The 20,472-nt window shown below is 41.3% G+C and overlaps 1 protein-coding gene across 2 annotated transcripts; it reads right to left on the bottom strand.

The window, feature by feature from the left end:
* Positions 1-14,274: 14,274 nt before the first annotated feature.
* LOC144339536 (uncharacterized) lies at positions 14,275-20,165 on the bottom strand. Of its 2 annotated transcripts, XR_013414564.1 has the most exons (4): positions 18,232-20,165; positions 15,671-16,623; positions 14,720-14,865; positions 14,275-14,400 (listed from the first exon to the last, which is right to left on the bottom strand). XR_013414564.1 is itself a non-coding variant. In XM_077994236.1 (2 exons), exons 1-2 carry the CDS (start codon positions 19,178-19,180, stop codon positions 14,930-14,932), a joined length of 2,643 nt encoding a protein of 880 aa, XP_077850362.1. In that variant the 5' UTR covers positions 19,181-20,165; the 3' UTR covers positions 14,913-14,929. The 2 variants fall into 2 exon arrangements, 1 of the variants encoding a protein (XP_077850362.1); XM_077994236.1 differs by lacking the exons at positions 14,275-14,400; positions 14,720-14,865 and having other exon boundaries at positions 14,913-16,623.
* Positions 20,166-20,472: the final 307 nt, after the last annotated feature.

Here is a 20,472-nt window from a genome sequence, read left to right as displayed (position 1 = left end):
AAATGCTTTAACCTAATGACATTCACTCCTGTTTTACTTTCAGCCAGAATTCTGTGGCCAACTCCTAATTTTTCTCCATTGACTACTTTTTTATTTTTCCATGTGGCAATGAAACTCCTTTTAATTTAATAAATAGAAAAAATAAATTATTTTAGGATCTCACTCTGTCATTCAGGCTGGAGTGCAATAGTATGATCATAGCTCACTGCAGCCTCAAACTCCTGGGGTTGGGGGATTCTCCTGCCTTAGCCTCTCAAGTAACTGGGATTACAGGCATATGCCACCACACCTAGCTAAGATTTTTTTTTTTTTTTTTCAGAGATGGAGTCTTCCTATGTTGCCAAGGTTGGTCTTGAACTCTTAGCCTCAAGTGATCTCACCTCAGCCTCCCAAAGCACTGGGATTACAGTTGTAAGCTACAGCAGCCCACCTCCCTTTAATTTTAGTTAGACATGGCCACACAGGTAAACACTACCTTTCCTTCTACCTCCTCTAGCATGGCACCTAATATACATATGACACTAATATCCACTGTGCTCTGCTCAGCTACTCAGGAAATTACATATTTATTCTGGATCCTGAGTCAGAAGATGGATTTTTCTCTCTGGATCTGTCAGTTCCCAGTCAGAGGACATTGCGAATCTCACTAAATTATCTGAGCTCAGGATCTCTGTCTTAAAGTGTGGCAGCTAGACCAGATGACTTATGACTTGCCTTCAGAAAGTGGCTGATTTCTAATATCTCTTCAAGCTTTAAAATTCTGTCACCCTTTAGAGCATACAGAGCCTGTGTTTAAATTTTTCCAAAAGAGTCTATCTATATATGTAATTTCATTTACTCTCTTTGGTTAATTTTGGCAAATCTTGATTCAGTGCCTATTGTAAGTATAAAACTATTTTATATGTTACATGTAGACATACGCCTCCTTTAAGAAGTTCATTAAGGGTGGAAAGTCTGTCCTATGTTTTGTAGTTCTTATAGCATCCAGCAACACAACTCATTAAATACTTGCCAAACTCTGTTTAATTCATGATAAGAAAATAAACCCTTGTCTCCTCAATATAGAGTAGAAGTAGCATATGAAAGTTAAGCTGTGTTAGTTCTTACTCATAAGTGGCAGTTGAACAATGGGAACACATGGACACAGGCAGGGAAACATCACACACTGGGGCCTGTCAGGGGGGTGGGGGCAAGGGGAGGGAGTGCATTAGGACAAATACCTAATGCATGCAGGGCTTAAAACCTAGATGAGGGGTGGATGGGTGCAGCAAACCACTATGGCACATGTATACCTATGTAACAAACCTGCCCGTTCTGCACATGTATCCCAGAACTTAAAAAAAAAAAAAAAAAAAAAAAAAAAACCAGGCAGGCACGGTGGCTCACACCTGTAATCCCAGCACTTTGGGAGGCCGAGGTGGGCAGATCACAAGGTCTGGAGTTTGAGACCAGCCTGGCCAACATGGTGAAACCCCATCTCTACTAAAAATGCAAAAATTAGCCAGCTGTGGTGGTGGGCACCTGTAGTCCCAGCTACTTGGGAGGCTGAGGCATGAGAAACACTTGAACCCAGGAGCTGGAGGTTGCAGTGAGCCAAGATCACGCCACTGCACTCCAGCCTGGGTGACAGAGCAAGACTCCATCTAAAAAAAAAAATTCTATTTTCTCCTGGAAAAAAAAAAAAGTTAAGCTGTGAATTCTAACAAACATTGCCACTGCATGAAAGTTTTAAGTAACTAAAGTTTTGTTAATAATATTCTACAGAATGGTTCTAGTTGTCTCCTTGTAGCCTAAAATGAGTTTTATGTGGTTTCTAAGAAATGATAATAACACCATGGGTTGTAATATGTCATTTTATGTAATATTAAAATGGAAAACGTTTCCAGAAAAACTATGTTGTGCCATTGGCTGTAAGAAGTATCTTGATTTTGGAGAGATAAAAATGTTAAAACACGCCTTTATCACAAAAATATGTGTCAAGTTACTGAAGCAATAGATACTAGTAACCACAGCAACAATGTGGTTATACTCTGTTTGTTAGATTAGGTAGAATAAGTGCCTTATATGCATGACCTCATTTATATATCAGGTTGATGCTGTTATTATTCCTGTTTCAGAGAAACCTATTAATTTTCCCAAGATTGAATGTCTAACATGTGGTAGATCGAGGAGAAGAACCCATCTCTACCAGACTCTACTGAATGACTTCTTAGCAACTGCAATAAGATCTAGGTGTTGTGTAGTTTCTTCAGAAGCAGGCACTCCTAACTTTAGAAATTATTGGGCTTGGACTCTAAGTTTACTAGCATTTATACATCCTAAACATTGGTTAATTAAATTGAAATCTCACGAGGATCCTGTTCCACTTATTTTTCTTTTTTCCGTGGATTGTAATTTTTCTGTGTTACTGAATTGGCTTGTTTTCTTTCATTCTTGTTAACAAAATGCCAGGGAGATGCAGTATTATCTGTGGGATGAAGTTCAGGTATTGTAGGGATTTCCCAAACAAAATATATTTCTGTGGTTGTTAAGCAATGTGTAAAAGATTTACATCAGGGCTTCTGTACAGATGAAGATGAATGAAAATCCGACAATTTCCCATTCTTGGAGATATGAAATATAATTGGCGTGCTGTATTAAAATAGCTAACAATTAGATCTCTTGGTTTTTGACAAAGGACATGGCTTTTGTCTATAAATCAAAGATTGCAGGATTTTTGCCCCAGAGGGAGGAGAAGACAAATTTATGCTGTCAATTTTATCTGGGTGCTGATTATTTAGTTTTCTACTTCTCCCTTTCCTGAGGTGAGGCTCCATAGCACATTTGAGATCTTTAGTACCCTGACAATGCACAACTTGAAGAAGGAAAGATGCATCCAAGTCACATAATTTCAGCTCGTTAGCATGTCTTGAAGAGTTTAGATGAATGGAAATGAAAACCATGTGAATGTGAGCAGACTACCACAGGTCTTCTACATGAGTCCCTAAGGTTGGTCATCAACAAGCCAAGGTGGAAGAATTTGTCATTTATTTACTAGGTGACCTTCAATCACATATGTATCTAGCAACCTCACAAAGTTTGTGTGAGGATCAAAAATACATTTGCATTTTATAAACTGGAAAGTGTCTTAAACATTTCAGAGCACCTTATAGAGAAGAAATTTCATTCCCACTGACCATTATCAACCTACAATTTGTCTATCCAGCTTATTTCCAGTGTCAACATCACCTAGAATGAATCAGGGTACTTTAGGGTAATGTTTTTCAAGTGATTATGATACAAGATCATTTTTTAAAAATCATGCGTTGTTGACAGATAATTTGATAAATACCAAAAAATTTACTAGAGAAAATGATAGAGAAAAACAAAGATATGCAAAATACGAAGTCTAATTGTCATTAAATTCAATGGACCTAAAATCAGTGGGTCAAATTGCTATAAGAGATTCCTACAACCTTCATCACATGACTGAACTTATTTCATTTTATATTGGTTATCAATGTTTCAGGATCCAGAGCTGTTCTGTGACAACACTTTGAGTAGCACTGGATGGGGGAGCACATGATAATGGTACTTACGGGATTACAAGATTCTGCAAGACTTGGGCCCTGCTTACTCTCAACACTGAACTTCTCACAGTTCTTTGAGGGTGTCACCCTCATTCCCTACATCAAGATCACCAAGATTTTATTTTGCTATTCCCTCTGCCTGGCATGGTTGTACCACCCCTCTTTGCATGGATAATACCATTTTATCCTTTAAATTTCAGATTCAACTTTGCTTTCTCAGGAAAGTCTGGCTTGAACCCTCAGACTCAGTTATGTTACTTTACTATAGGTCTTCATTACGCCTTGAATTTCCTTTACCTATATATGTTATTTGTAATAATTTGTTGCCTGTTAGCAACCACATACCGAAACCTTCTCTGGGATAAGGACTATGTGAATGCATATCAGTTTCAGAATCCCCAGCACTAGCGACTGCTCACCACACGGTAAGAACTCAACAGATACTGTTGGCTGACGGACTACTTTTCTGAGCTTGATAAATCTAAGAGTTGTTTACACAAAATAATTCTCTTTAAAAATAGTTAATATTTGCCCCTTCCCTATCACAGAGGTAGGTATGTCATTTTTAGCATTGTCAACAACAACAAAATCTCAGGTTCATGCAGTGAATAATATAGAACAGTCATAGATATTTTTAATATAGTCGTGACAATTATTCATTGAAGTACCACTTTAAAAAATCAATTGGTAAAAGATTTTGTGTCATTTTCATGTAAGCAGTCGAAATTTTCTTGACAGAGCAATATACTGCGGGAATGACTTTTACTGCTATTTGGTATCTATTTTACATCAATGTGGTATTAATGGTAAGAAGCCAGGAGGTTCAGTTTTGTGATAGCACTGCTATTTATATCATCACAGATGAAACTCGGAAACCTAATTATATATCTGTTAAATGTCTAGTCCCAAAAAATTATATATAGTAGTTTTATATTTACTCAAACAGGCAAATATTTCTATTCATGACTTTAAATTCCCATATAACACACACACATATATATATATATATATACACCTTGATGTGGTTGGCTTAGGACAGTAGTTCATTTGCTTTGTATCCTAATAGATAAAAAGTATCTATTAATTTGTAAATTAAATCCATTAATTAACCTATATGATCATTTCCCAAATTTTTCTTTTCTGTTAAATTTCCTGTCCATCAATTTTTCATCATTTATTCACTTACCAATCTATATTTATATAAGGGTGGAAAAAACCTATACGAAATATGCTAAGCATTTTGCATAGTTTTTCATGTTCTGTAGTTTAGAAGTGAGATATTTGGTGAATTGTGTATGAGTGAGTGATTATCTTCAACCTCATATTTATAAACTTTAAAATCAAGCAGTTAGACTTCTATTGCATAAAATGTAGTAAGTAGCTAGAGAAAAATCAGGTAGACTAAATATATAAATTATATGTATTTATATATTTAAGGTATTAAGGAACTGAATAAGGAAGATTAAATAAAGTAAAAGTAGTTTACTAAATAAGTAAAAATAGTTTACTATTGCTGTGTAACAAATTACTGTCTTATCCTTAGTGGTTTGAAACAACACCCATTAATAAGTCATAGTTTTATAGTTCAGAAGTCTGTGCCCAGCATGGCAAAGTTCTTTGCTTGGGGTCTTTTAAGATTAAAATCAGATTGTCAACTGGGGCTGTACTTCTCATCTGTAGCTTGGAATGCTTTAACAGTCTCATTGGCTGTTCTGAGAATTAATTTTCTTGTGTTTGTAGAATGCAGGTCCTAGTTTTTCCGTAGCTGTTGGCTGGAAACCACTTTCACCTCCTTGAGGCGTACCTCTCTGTTGTCTATTTACAACATGGGTTTTTACTGTTTTCCAAGTGTGGCCAAGTACTTGTTTCTGACTTTCCCTTCTGCAGCCAGCCAGGGAAAACTCTGTGTTTTTAAAGGACTCATGAGATTACATAAGGCCCACCTGGGTAATCTCCCTTTCTCAAAGTTAACCATGCCATATAATATAACCTATGTATTAGTTCATTTTCACACTGCTATAAAGAACTACCTTAGAGTAATTTATTAAAAAAAGAAGATTAATTGACTCACAGTTCTGCATAGCTGGGAGGCCTTAGGAAACTTACTGTCATGACAGAAGGCAAAGGAGAAGCAAGGCACATTTTACATGGCAGGAGAAAGAGAGTGAAGGGGAAGTGGCACACACTTTCAAACTACCAGATTTCATGAGAACTCACTCACTATCACGAGAATAGCAAGGGGGAAGTCTGCCCCCATAATTCAATCACCTCTCACCAGGCCCCTCCCCTCATACATGGGGTTTACAATTTGAGATGAGATTTGGGTGGGAACATAGAGCCAAACCATATCAGCCTAGTCCCAGGAGTAAAATCCTTCATAATTAAGAGCCTGGATATAGGCAAGGCATGTGTACCAAGGGTAGGAGAGCTTGGAGGTCATCTTAAAATTCTACCTACCACAACTTCCAATGAGAGAAGACATTCATGTGAAAACTAACGATAACCAACTATTTTTACCTGTGAAAATTTGCTGTTTCTCAATTTGCACTAAGTATAAGTCTTGGTCCATGAAGAGGATTTATCATGGAAAATATAAACCAGTAAGAGGCTGGCTTGATGAATGAAAAGCTAAAGGAGGACCAAACTTAGGACCAGTTATCTCTGCAAGATGTTTTCTGAGTTCTCGGTGGCTGGGGCCACAGAAAAGCAGAGTAAAATCTGTTGTGTCTTGGTACTTAGGACTTTCCTTAAATGAAATGTTTGCATATTTTGAAGACCACATAGGGTAGGACATAAAGGGCTAAGCTCCAATCTATAAAGGCAATCTTGTCATTTTAGAGCTGAGAAGATAGAGACACACCAGGTTCACAAACAAAAGCACCACCACACCTGAGGAACAGAGACATACCAGTGTTGGACTAAGTCTTACTAAAATTGCAGCCTAATCCTGACCCAGCTCAATCCTTTGGTAGATTAAATGACCACCCCTCTCCTCGCTGCTTAATAGAGGAGAGTTGAACTATTAGTTGGTAGAAGATAACATAAGTCTCTGTGATTCACTTATATATAATACATGGCATAAAATTTAATTGTTATACATGAAAAGAGAGATGTAAATGTGAGTATCAAGAAATAACACAGGCTGGGCATGGTGGCTCATGCCTATAATCCCAGCACTTTGGGAGGCTGAGGCGGGTGGATCACCTGAGGTCAGGAGTTCGAGACCAGCCTGACCAACATGGCAAGACCTTATCTCTACTAAAAATACAAAATTAGCCAGGTGTGGTGTCACATGCCTGTAATCCCAGCTACTCTGCAGGCTGAGGCAGGAGAATCACTTGACCCCAGGAGGCGAAGGTTGCAGTGAGTGGAGATGGCGCTATTGCACTCCAGCCTGGGCAACAATAGTGAAACCCTGTCTCAAAAGCAAGAAAAAAGAAATAACACAAACCTTGGATGCCCACAAATGAAACAGATATTAGAGTCAGAAGCCAGAGAATTTAAAATAACTATGATTAATATGGTAAATAAAAGCATAGCAAAGAGAGACGAAATGAAAGGGTAAGCAATGTAAACACATTTCATGAATATGCAGTTATTTGAGATATTTCACATTATTTCATACTAAGTCTTCTCAATTCAGTGTATATTTTGCACTTGGCATGCATCTCACTTTGGACTAGCCATATTTCAAGTGCTCTGTAGTTTCATGTGACTAGTGGACAGTACCATTCTAGACAAACACATAACGTAGGAGAGGAAAATATTTCTTAAGGTGCCAAAAGCTCAACCAAAATAAGATTGATAAATTGGAGCTCATCAAATTGAGAACTGTTCATCAAACATAACATTAAGAGGGTGAAAATGCAAGCCACAAAGCTGGATAATATTCCCAATACCGAAGACTTGTATTCAGAATCTATAAAGGCCCCTGATAGATCACTGAAAAATAAAACAATAATAGAATGAGTGAACTGTGGGCATAGGTAATTTGTATGTGTGTGTGTGTGTGTGTGTGTGTGTCCTTTTTGTATTAAAATATGATTTTAGATTTTTGCCTCAAAAATGTGAGCATTTTACTTATTACATTTTTCTAGGAAATAGTTTTAGATTCATTATTTTGATATTTATCATATCAAATTTTTTGATGTATGATGTGGTACATATGGAGATACTTTTCCATAGTATTATTTTATATTTACTAGACATAAATATATATTTCTGTCTATTTGCATATTTCTAGTTATCTCAATATGTATTTTTCCTAAATGTGAAATACAACTATATTATAAAATCATTATAATGTATTTATGCATGATCATTACCAACCTAATTACTTAATGGTATTATGGATTTGATAGCTTAATAGTTAAAGAAAGTTTTGTATTCCCTAGTGGTGCATTCACTTTTAAAGTGACAGCAACCATTTTAATCTTACAGATAAAAATTGGGAAGTGATACAGAAAGCATACTGCAAACAGTCAATTGAAACTAAGAAAAGAACCACTGGAGGGATAGTCCAAAATGGAATTTTGCTATTTTTATTTAAAAAAAAAAACACATTTGCAAAAAAAAACCAAAAAACAAAAAACAAGTTTTCCTCTGAATAATATTAAAAATAACAAGATTCATGTGATTCTCAGTGTGAGGTTATCTTAGCAAAATCAAATAAAATGTAGACAATTGAATTTTACCCAGTAACAAATATCACTGGTCCCTAAGAATATTGCACTCAAGATGATGGAAGTTTTGTAAAGCTCTATAAAGTTCTGTAAAACATTCAGGGAAAATAAAGTGCTATGAACTGCAAACAGAATGGTACATGTTAAGTGCAAGATGATTCAGTAAGTAATGTTTAAAATACATTTTGAAATTTTGAAGACTTACATATGATTTTGCTATAAAGACCATTTTTTGGATGACCTAGTTACCCTGGTATTTTGGTACCTAGTAAGTATGGAGCTTGAGCCTAGATGAAGCAAGAAAAATAGCAGTGTTTTATATTATCAACCAGGTAAGATTTTTATGGTAGGGAAAAGTGATCTGATGAATTGGTGTAAAGAAAGTCAGATCCCAGTTCTATACGTAATTAGTTGTGTGAACTTGGGCAAACCACACACATTTATTTACATGGAAAAACTGAAATCATATGCAAACAGATAACAATTTTACATGTCTTCTTATTTGGAATTTTCACACTGAATGTACCTTATTAAAACCTACAGTAATCTTGCCACTGAATCTACAAACCAATTATTTATTTATTTATTTATTTTTTTGCTCTAGCAAGCCTAATACTGGTGAATTTTACATTTTACAAAATTCTTGTATATCCTATCTCACTAGATTATTCTAACAAGCCAGGGATTTAGGAAGGCATGAGATAATTAACAGTTTACATATGTTTATGAGCAACATGAGCCAAGCCACATCATAACTAGACCAAATCCACGTTTGAGTACACTTTAAAAAGGGAGTTTTGTTATTCTGGTGAGAATTTAGTTGAGTCAAATGATGCAAAACAAAGAAAACCTATATTCATATCATATAGGCTCATCTGTATTCAAACTACCTTTTTCAGATCACAAATATCAGCAGGGATAAATATGTAAGAATAGTTCCAGGAGTAATGGAATTATGCCTTGCTGTTTGGCACTGTTGGAAACTCCATCAGAAATACAGGCTCTGGGCAAGGAGGAAGAAAGCTTTTTCACATGGGGAGAATAATGATAATTGGAGTAAGGAGGTTCTCATTACTTCCTACAGACTGTATGCCGGAGTTTCACTCAAGTGAACAATGAACCTGCTTACGTTTTTTATGGCATCTGATCCCCTTGACCTACTTGTTAGAGAGCTGGGATCAAGAAGGACTTCTCAAAGCCCAAGGGGAATACAGAAATGTTAGGCAGGCTTCCTTTTCAGTTCTGTCAGTCATGTTCCATGTGACTGATCTCCTACTCTTTAAGTTAACTGTTTATTGATTTGTTATCCTGGCATTCACGACCTTGAACCACGACCTAGTCCTGGAAGTCTAATGTAGCTTGGAATATGTGCTTATTGGAAAATTTCTTACTCTAAAAAAAAATTCCCTTCATGTCCCATGTTTAGTTTTCTTTTGATATATCTTCCAACTGTAATGATCTTCTCCCACCCCAACTGTTATCTGTTAAAATTCTATCTTATTTTCAAGGCCCAGTAACAGTCAGTTCTTTCAAAATTCTAACCAGATTCCACAAGTGAATTTGATAGTTCATATAGCAGTGTTTGTAGCTCTCTGCAACACTTGTCTTCTGCCTTGTTTTAGATATACTGCCTTATTCCCTTGCTCCCTAACTTGATTGCATATTCCTTGAAACTTGGGATTGTGTCTCATCTACCATTTTACCCTACATATCTTCAGCAGTTTTTTTTTTCATTTTTCATTTATTTTCGTACAAAGCAGGTATTTGATATTTACCTCCTAATGAATGCCTGTTATCTAAGTATTCATATTTGGGCCTATTAAAATCAAGAAGATGATTAAAGATTAAAATGCATTATCTTTCTTTGTAATTAGCTTTTTATTCTATATATTTATACAACATGGAAACATTTCCAGCAAAAACAGCTCTTGCATTTATATTTTCTTCCTCAAGTGAAATCAAAACCAAAACCTCAGTTTTTCTTAAACTCATTTCCTATTATTGTCTTCCTTAGCTGATTTAATAGATTTTATGGAATTTAATAATATATGAGTTGGCTTTTCCTTTTCTCAGCTTAAATCTATGGCTCACTAAGCAATTCAATGTATGGGTGGGCCATATTTATGAGTCCCCCTCCCCAAGTAGGAGAGAAGTAGAGGTGACTAAAATGAATCCTTAATATACATTTGGAGTTGACTTCCTCATGATTTGCCTTACCAGCTATGCCATAAAGATTATAGTTGCCAAAATACAATCAAGCAAATAAATAGGACAGAACTCCATCTAATGCAAGGAAGGTCTTGCATATTTTATTTCACAATGTGGTTATCAATGATTTATAACCTTCCCTTTTTCATTCAGACAAAGTTGCATGTATTCCATGAGGTTATAAACTTTCATTTTTTGATGCATAGTTCAATCAGCATTATTTACTACAGACAACAACACTTGAGGGACACGTAAATTTTACTTTATCTTCACTGGCATAATGATTTATCAAGCACACAATAAAAGGGGGAAAGCACTCAAGCCATGTACAGTTGTTTGGATATTACTTTCTTCCCATAATAAATCTCTGGTTTATGATAACCTGTGCATAAACCTGGTAAGCCAATACTCTTTGACACCATGCTGATTCTATATGCAAGGATTGCCTGCCACACTGTTGATAAAAGTAAGGGAGCTATCAACCATTGAAACATACCTTCAGTATTCCGATGGGTCTGACTCCATCATTGCAATTATTTCAATTCAATGGGTCTTGATAATCATCTGGGACCAATAATTTGGAAACATCAACTGAGAAAAGCTGATATCCACATGAATTACCTCCTCCATTGTATTCAAAAGAAGTAAAATAATTTTAGGCTTAGGGTGACAGAGTTGCCCAAGGTCAGTAATATTTCATATGTACCTATGATATAGAACTTCAATTATTGTCTAGACATTTCATTGTTTTTTGGATCAGGTATGCATTGATAGGCTACTTATTGTGAATTTGGCTAATAATTATACTAAATAAAAACTATTTATTGAGTGACTATTACTGTGCCAGTTTAAGATTAAGGATCATTTTGTTAGTTCTAAGAACCTTCTGTGTTGGAACTGATTCATCCTGGCTCTTGAGGGCTGATTCTGTGCATCTCTTCCCAAGTCCTCATTCATTGATGTTACGTTGCTAGCTTGAAATTGACCATGGTATGAGTATTACACAATGGAATTGAAAAACGCTACAAATCAGGGCTTTTCGAATTTTTGGTTTAACAGCACATGATTATATCCTTTGGTGGTATTATTTTCATTTTCTCAATGGAGTAATTAAGGCGCAAAGCGATTATACATAAGTTTTGTTTATAGTTGGGGCTATCAGTATGGACATTTTAGGCTAAGGATTTGAATCCTGGTCTATTACCTTCCAGAAGCCATGCTCTTCCCATTATGAGTAACTCGCTGAGGCTGCATACCCACTCAACCAGGGTTAATCATTGTGAATAAACTCTTCAATAAATTCAGCTGAACATTCACCTTCCTTAATATTTTGGCTATATTTAATTTTTTATAAATGTAAATAACCAATTATCTTAGTAGAGGTTGTTATGCCCAGACCCGAAGAAGACCACCAGAGTCCAGAGTCAAAGCTAAGCAGCAAGGATCTTTATTACAGGTTCGAACCTGGAACTCTCCCTCGCTCGTGAAACGAGACGGGCAGGAGAGCTCCCCCACTCAGCTCCGAACAATGTTATATAGTCTAAGGAAAGTAGGCATAGAATCATTATACAAATTAGAGGTATGATTGGCTGGAGTTTGAACAAAGCGATTTGGCAAACTATGATTGGTTCCCGCCATTTCTGATATTTCAGTACAACCCTTGAGGCGGAAGAGTAGTTTTACACAAAGGCAGTTAATTATATTGCGTCAGGTTGCACAACCAGTTTATGGCTATCTTGCTTAAACACACCTTGTGACCTGGCTATCTTACTTATACATTCCTTGTGACCTGGCCTCAGAAAGAAAAACATGTACTTACAGAACTTACGAAACCTCTGGTATGTGCAAAGATTAGAGAGCAGAACAAGGGTGTAGCGGGTAGGGGGCGGGTACACATCTATCTTTGTGTCCTTTCATTTCTCCCTTCTCATAAGTAATTGGATGTCCAATCTTGGATTTCCAGAGTCTTATAATATAGCCTCACTTTCTGGGTGCAGGAGAGGCTGGTGATGGCTACGGAGGACCATTAGTTGGATGGTATCAAACCTTTCTCTGACAAATTGTAAAATTTTATTTACCACACAGGGGCCTATAGTGAATAGAAGTAGTAAAGACATTAGGGGGCCTAAAAGGGGTGCCAGAAGAGAAAACATTGAAGAGCTCCACCAATTGTTAGCAGCTGTAGTGAATTGTTGCTTTTTCATTTCTAAGCTTAGTTCGTGTAGGCGTTGGACTCTTTCCTCAACTAACCCTGACTCATTTATATAGAAACAGCATTCTTCTTTGAGGAACATACAGGTACCTCCTTTCTCAGCCGTGAGTAAGTCTAAGGCTCTGCGGTTTTGAAGGGTGACCTGTGCTAGGGAGGTGAGCTGCCGCTGAAGGGAGGCTAGGGAATAGGCGGAGTCTTCCATAGCAACAGAGAATTGTTGTAACAGCTTGTCGTTTTCTATCATGGAGTGTTGTAGGGCCCCTCCTGCTAACCCCGCTGCGACGACAGAGGTGGTTAAGGATATTCCGGCAATTAGTGGTAGAAAAACTGCTCATCTATGTCGCGCAGTTTTAGTTGGGGCGGTCCCTGCCCAGCCTATGAACTCTGCCGGGGTTAGGAGTGTCAGTCGGGGAACTAGGGTAACAGGGATACACAACTGTCCGTCAGAGATGCTTTTGGACAGAGTTTTTAACAGAGTCATATTACACCAGAAGAACACACCAGGGGGAGCATATATGGGACTATTAGGGTATGTAGCCGATTGGTTACAGAGGCTGTTGCTAAATGCCGAATAACAATAGGGGTATTTCTCTTGGTATGGGTCACGGTACAGGGCTATATCGGGTATCGTGACTATCGATGAGTTAAAACCTGTATAGTTTGTGGGAGGGGAGGATAGAGGAACAGCCGTTAATGGTGGTCTTCCTAGGGTTGCACACATAAAGCAAGAGGACAGGTCGCCTAAACCAGTGAGGTTGGCGAATGCTAGCCCTTCCCGTAATAGAGTTAGCCAGGAGAAGGGCTGCAAGTCTTGTGATAGCTTGGTTTCTTGCCTGTGGATTTGTGTGTGGATTAAGGGTTGAATCTGGACTAGACTTCTCCACAGATATAAATGGCTACTGGGCCAGGTACTAGTTGATGAGTAATATACTCCCCCATGTTGTGGGGTTGTCCACCGAGAGTCCTATGGGTCTCTAATTATCCAAGTGTAAGTGACGGGAGACTCAGTTTTGTAAAAATACCACCCTTGTCGTTCTCTCCAGTATCGGACAGAGTGCGTCTTACAGTAGCTATATGGGCAACCTGCACTCTGGTGCCACCAATAATTTTTACAATTATATTCAGTTTGATCATATTCAAAAGAGATCATGGGTATTGCTGGTTGGGCAATCTGGAACCTAGTGAAATTGAGGTAAACTATAGTATTACACCCTGAGGGGGGGCAGTCTGCGCTAGCTAGCAGTTTACCCGCTTGGGGGGTTTCCCCGGGGTGAGTTTTGTTCTCATAGAGCCAGAACCTCCAGACATAGGGATTAGACGGCGCAGCAGTGAGGAGAGTCAGATGCATAAGGCATAAAAGCATAGGTAAGCTAGACATGGTTACGGCTATGGGGATGACGGCGCAGGGTTAGCTTTAAGGGATTGTTCTTAGCTTTGTCTACAGTCCATGTAACCAGTGCTCCAGACGGCTCGAGGAGGTCGGATGTTGGGTCCACTGGTTTGACGTGTGTGTAGTGGATCCACGAAGCGATGCTTTCTACTTTGAGAGCGGTGGGAGTAGTCAGGAGTACTTGCAGTGGTCCTTTCCACCTGGGTTGAAGAGTTTCTTGCCAGTGGCGCTTGACTAGGACCCAGTCTCCCGGCTGGAACGGATGAGGCGTCGGCGGAGGTCCTGCCTCGTACAGTTCTCGTAGTCTGGGCCAAATTTCCTGGTGAATTTTCTGTAAGGCTTGTAAGGAGAACAAGAGCTCAGAGACATTTTCAGTTTCAGGTTTGAGTAAGTCATCTTTTAGACTGGGGACCAGGGGTGGGGGTCTGCCATACATGATTTCATATGGTGTGAGGCCCAGTCTGTAAGGGGTATTTCGGGCCCGGAACAGAGCGTAGGGGAGAAGTACTACCCAATTAGCGCCAGTCTCCATGGTCAATTTAGTTAAGGTCTCCTTTAGAGTCTGATTCATCCTTTCTACCTGTCCTGAGCTTTGGGGCCTATAAGCACAATGTAATTTCCAATTTGCCCCAAGAATGGAAGCCAAATCCTGACTTACCTTAGCAACGAAGGCTGGTCCGTTGTCTGACCCTATTTGGACGGGAAAGCCATACCTGGGGAGGATTTCTTCCAAAATTTTCTTTGCTACAACCTGAGCAGTTTCTCTCTTAGTTGGGAACGCTTCTGTCCATCCTGAAAAAGTATCTACAAAGACAAGTAAGTACTGATACCTATATTTTCCAGGCTTTATCTCAGTAAAGTCTATTTCCTAATAGATACCAGGCCTAGTTCCTCTACACCTAATTCCTGCGGTGGTCTGGGTTTGGGGGCAAGCGTTGTTTAGTTGGCAGGCTTTGCAATTTGTTGTGACATCGCTGGCCAGTTCAGCTATGCGCCTGATTCTAAACTTGGCGTGCCTGATTAAGTCCATCATTCGCCGGGCACCCAGGTGGGTTGTCCGGTGGATGTGTTCCAACACCTGCCATCCTAATTTTTCTGGTAGGATGGTTTGGTCATTTATATCAGTCCACCACCCATTTTTAACCTGTTTTAGGGGAAGCGTGTTCATCCATTCGCGATCCTGTTCGGTATAGTCGGGAAAACATGGCAAATTTCGCGGGCCAGGATCGGGGAGCTGGAGCCCGAGGAGCTGACTGGGAGCTTTTGCTATGCTCCTTGCGGTTTGGTCGGCTAAGAAGTTGCCTCGAGCAATTGGCGTAGTTGGTTTCTGATGCCCAGGGCAATGTACGATAGCCAATTTCTTTGGTTTCCACAAAGCAGTTAATAGAGCTAGGATCTCTTGCTTGTTTTTTATTTCTTTGCCTTCGGCTGTTAATAGTCCCCTTTCTCTGTAGATGGCCCCATGTATGTGCGCAGTAGCGAAAGCATAGCGGCTATCCGTGTATACTGTTAGTTTTTTCTCTGCCCCTAGGGTGAGGGCCTGTGTAAGGGCTATCAGTTCGGCTCTTTGGGCCGATGTCCCTGGAGACAAGGGTTCCGCCCAGATTACCTCAGTCTCTGACGTTACAGCCGCTCCTGCATACCGCTGGCCTTGGTGGACATAGCTGCTGCCATCAGTGAACCAGGTGAGTTCTGTGTCGGGGAGCGGACGATCTTGCAGGTCCTCCCGCACCCCATGCACCTGAGCCAGTATCTCAGTGCACTCATGGGACGGGGCGTCCAAGTCTGGATTTGGCAGCAGTGAAGCAGGGTTTAAAGAGGTTGGGGGCAGAAAAGTTATTCTGAGGGGGTTTAACAGCAGTCCTTGATAGTGGGTGAGCCGGGCGTTACTCATCCATCCGTCCGGCGGCTGCCGGAGGACGCCTTCAATGGCATGCGGGGTTATAACGCGCAACTCTTGCCCCATGATAAGTTTATCAGCGTCTCGGACCATTAGGGCGGTTGCCGCGATTATCCGGAGGCAGGGTGGCCAGCCAGCAGCCACTGAATCTAATTTTTTTGACAAATAGGCAACTGGCCTCTGCCAGGGGCCTAGGTACTGTGTTAACACGGCTTTTGCAACACCCTTACTTTCATCCACGTATAAGTGGAAGGGCTTGGAGACATCAGGGAGCCCCAGCGCGGGGGCTGATAACAAGGCAGTTTTGATTTGCTGAAAGGCCAGCTCAGCCTCTTCCGTCCAATTGAAGGGCTGCCGTTCCTTTGTTGCCTGGTATAGGGGCTTGGCTAACTCAGCAAATCCGGGTATCCATAACCTACAGAACCCTGCCGACCCCAGGAATTCTCTCACTTGCCGTGTTGACTGGGGTCTAGGGATGCGTAGGACTGTTTCCTTTCGGGCTTTGGTTAGCCAGCGTTGCCCCCCTTTTAATAGGTACCCCAGATAAGTTACCTCCGACTTGCAGATCTGAGCCTTTGTTGCTGAGGCTCGGTAGCCTAGCTCCCCCAGAGTCTTCAGGAGGTCCTCAGTCCCTCGAACACAAGTTTCCGGGGACCTGGCCGCTATTAAGAGATCATCAACATATTGCAAAAGAGTTATTTCAGGGTGTTGCCGCCGGTACTCACCCAGATCTTCATGAAGGGCTTCATCGAACAGGGTTGGCGAGTTCTTGAACCCTTGTGGCAGTCTGGTCCATGTTAGCTGACCGTTGATGCCCCTCTCAGGATCCGTCCATTGAAATGCAAAGAGTTCTTGACTTTTGGGAGCCAGAGGAAGGCTGAAGAAAGCGTCTTTTAGATCAAGAACGGTATACCACTGTTTTTGGGGATGTAAGGCACTCAGAAGGGTGTATGGATTGGGCACAGTGGGATGTATGTCCATGACCTTTTTATTAACTTCTCTTAAATCCTGTACTGGCCTGTAGTCCGTACTGTTGGGTTTACGAACAGTTAACAGTGGAGTATTCCAGGATGAGTGGCAAGCCCGTAGGACTCCCTGGTCTAGGAGTCGGCGGATATGGGGCGTAATTCCTTCTCTTGCCTCCAGGGGCATAGGATATTGCCGAACCCGAACCGGGTCTGTCCCTGGCTTAACTTCCACAAATATGGCAGGTCGATGTTTAGCTAGCCCCAAGCCCCCAGTTTCTGCCCACGCTTCAGGGAAACGCTGGAGCCAAGAGTCAATTCCCTGATCGGGGGGCTTTTGCTCTTGATGGAGTCGGTACTCATCTTCTAAGGTGACAGTCAGGATAGATATTGGCCTGTTTTGGGAATCAGTTATCTTGGGCCCTTCTGGCTCAAAGTGGATTTGGGCCCCCATCTTTGTCAGCAAGTCCCTCCCTAGTAGAGGGCAGGGGCTCTCTGGGATGACTAGGAAGGAATGGGAGACTTTTCCCGTTCCTAAGTCTACAGTCCTCTGGGTTGTCCAGGGGTATTTTTTGATGCCTGTGGCCCCGTGCACCTAGGATGTTTTCTTAGACATTTTTCCAATTGGTTTGGTTAGGACTGAGCGTTCTGCCCCAGTATCGACCAAAAAGCGAACTGGGGACCCCTCCACTTGCAAAGTTACCCTGGGTTCGGGGAGGGGGTCTGAACCCCGTCCTCCCTAGTCAGAGTCCTGGGTAACGAGTACAGAGGTAGGGTTAGCTGGTCTCCGTTTCTTTGGGCAGTCTTTAATCCAGTGGCCACGTTCCTTGCAATAAGCACACTGATCTTTTTCTAATCCTTGCCTAGGGCCTTGCTTTTTCTGCTTTCTGTTTTGGCCATTTCCTGCCTGGGGGAAAGCTGCTACTAAGACTTTGGTCATTTCTTTGGTTGCCTTGAACTGTTTTTCTTCTGGAGTATCCCTATTATTATAAACTCGCTGGGCCATCTGAAGGAGGTCCTGAATCTGCTTTCCCTCTAAACCTTCTAATTTCTGGAGTTTTCTTTTAATATCTGGTGTTGCCTGGTTTACAAAGGACATTACTACCGCTGCCTGATTTTCCGGTGCTTCCGGGTCCATAGGGGTAAACTGTCTGAAGGCTTCCATTAATCTCTCTAAATACACAGCGGGGCTTTCTGTCTTACCTTGTAACACAGAATATACTTTAGCCAAATTGGTGGGCTTGCGAGCTGCAGCCCGGACACCCGCCATTAGAGTCTGGCGATAAATGAGCAGTCGTCCCCTACCTTCTGCCGTGTTGTAGTCCCATCTGGGCCGGGTCAAAGGGAAAGCCGCATTAATGAGGTCAGGATTTGCAGTTGGCTGGCTGTCATCTCCTGGAACCAGTTTTCTGGCCTCAACTTGGATTCTTTCCCGCTCCTCCGTTGTGAACAGGATTCGGAGGAGCTGTTGACAGTCATCCCAGGTCGGCTGGTGAGTAAACATGACACTGTCTAACAACGAGGTTAGATCTTTGGGATTATCTGAGAACCGAGCATTTTGGGACTTCCAATTGTATAAATCACTGGTGGAAAAAGGCCAATACATGAGACGGGAGAGCCTGGTATCATCGAGCGATCCTATTTCTCTGAGAGGCAGGGCTACAGTGGAGTCAGGGAGTCGGGAAGCTTGGTCCCGCTGTATGCGGCCTCGTGTTCGGCCGGCCGGCCCCCCCAGGTTACTTTCGCTCTTGGCTGCTTCCGCTTCTCGGTTTCCCTCTACGGAAGCACCACCCTGGGGGACTGGGTCCTGCGGGATAAGGTGCGGATATGGTGGGGGAAATGTGGGTTCTAACGTTAGGGGGTCCTGGCTGTCTGGCAGCACAGGGGCCGAGGGAGCAGAGGGAGTCCTTTGTCTTGTAGGTCGCGTTACTAGGACCTTGCAAGGCTCAAGGATGAATGGAGTTATCCAGGGCAGTGGGTCTTCCACAAGATTTTGCCACACTAGAATATAAGGAATTTGATCAGGATGTCCTGACTGCCCTGGCAGGAAAATCTTAGTTTTTACCTTAGTAATAATAGAGAGAAAGAAAGTTCCTTCGGAGGGCCACCCTACGCCGAAAGAGGGCCATTCCGAACGGCAGAAAGTAACTAGCTTTCCTTTCTTTAGCTCTACGCTTAAGTTATGCCCCCGAGCCTTCACATCCTTAAAATTGGTAACAAGGAGTGAGAGCAGCGTGCTCTGGTTGTTGCCCATCTTTGGACTGCTCCTACAAAGAGAAGGGGGGACGAAAATGAGTGTGAAGCAGAGGGGTGTATCCGACAGGTCCGGTCCTGGAAGGGGAAGAAAAGGTTTTATGTTTCATTTTGGGCTTACACTTAACACTTAACAATAACGGACAGACAGTGATAACGATGAGCATTCGCGAGCGCGTGTCGGACTTCCGACCTGAGTCAGACGGGGCAACCAAGGATGGAGGCCCCCAGATGGGCACTGGGGAACGTCTCCCACCAGTCCCGAGTGGCTGTCTTCTAGCGCGTCCGCCAAGACCGTGCCACTTACAGAACAGACCAATACAGATTACAGATTACGGATTTCGCGAAATTTCAGGGAGACAGACAGAGACAAAGACAGAGACAGTGACAAAGCCGGCTTACCTACAGATTAAGATCCGTTGACTTGGGGGTCTGGTGGGCTTGGGGGAAATCCCGGACGAGCCCCCATTTGTTATGCCCAGACCGTTTATTCCCCGAAGAAGACCACCAGAGTCCAGAGTCAAAGCTAAGCAGCAAGGATCTTTATTACAGGTTCGAACCTGGAACTCTCCCTCGCTCGTGAAACGAGACGGGCAGGAGAGCTCCCCCACTCAGCTCCGAACAATGTTATATAGTCTAAGGAAAGTAGGCATAGAATCATTATACAAATTAGAGGTATGATTGGCTGGAGTTTGAACAAAGCGATTTGGCAAACTATGATTGGTTCCCGCCATTTCTGATATTTCAGTACAACCCTTGAGGCGGAAGAGTAGTTTTACACAAAGGCAGTTAATTATATTGCGTCAGGTTGCACAACCAGTTTATGGCTATCTTGCTTAAACACACCTTGTGACCTGGCTATCTTACTTATACATTCCTTGTGACCTGGCCTCAGAAAGAAAAACATGTACTTACAGAACTTACGAAACCTCTGGTATGTGCAAAGATTAGAGAGCAGAACAAGGGTGTAGCGGGTGGGGGGCGGGTACACATCTATCTTTGTGTCCTTTCAAGGTTTTTTATAATCAACTAGTTTGTTTTCAGTGAAGTGTGTTTTTTTATGGGAATGATGACTGCTAGGATGAAATATTGGCACCTTTTTCTCTGAGTGATATTGACACATCAGTACTGATATTTTAACCTTCACAGTCCAACTGGCAAATTTAGCAGGAAGCACAAGGGGATGGAATGGCAGGAAGAAAAGATAGGTGGGAAAGGAATTTTAAAATGTATAAAGATATCAGGGACAGCATAACTTTTTTAAAAAGCACAAGAAGAGTAAATTTCAAAGTC

The sequence above is a fragment of the Macaca mulatta genome, chromosome 2, assembly GCF_049350105.2.
Source record: "Macaca mulatta isolate MMU2019108-1 chromosome 2, T2T-MMU8v2.0, whole genome shotgun sequence".
NCBI classification, from domain to species: Eukaryota; Metazoa; Chordata; class Mammalia; order Primates; family Cercopithecidae; genus Macaca; species Macaca mulatta.
This window is presented reverse-complemented; position numbering and strand designations above follow the sequence as displayed.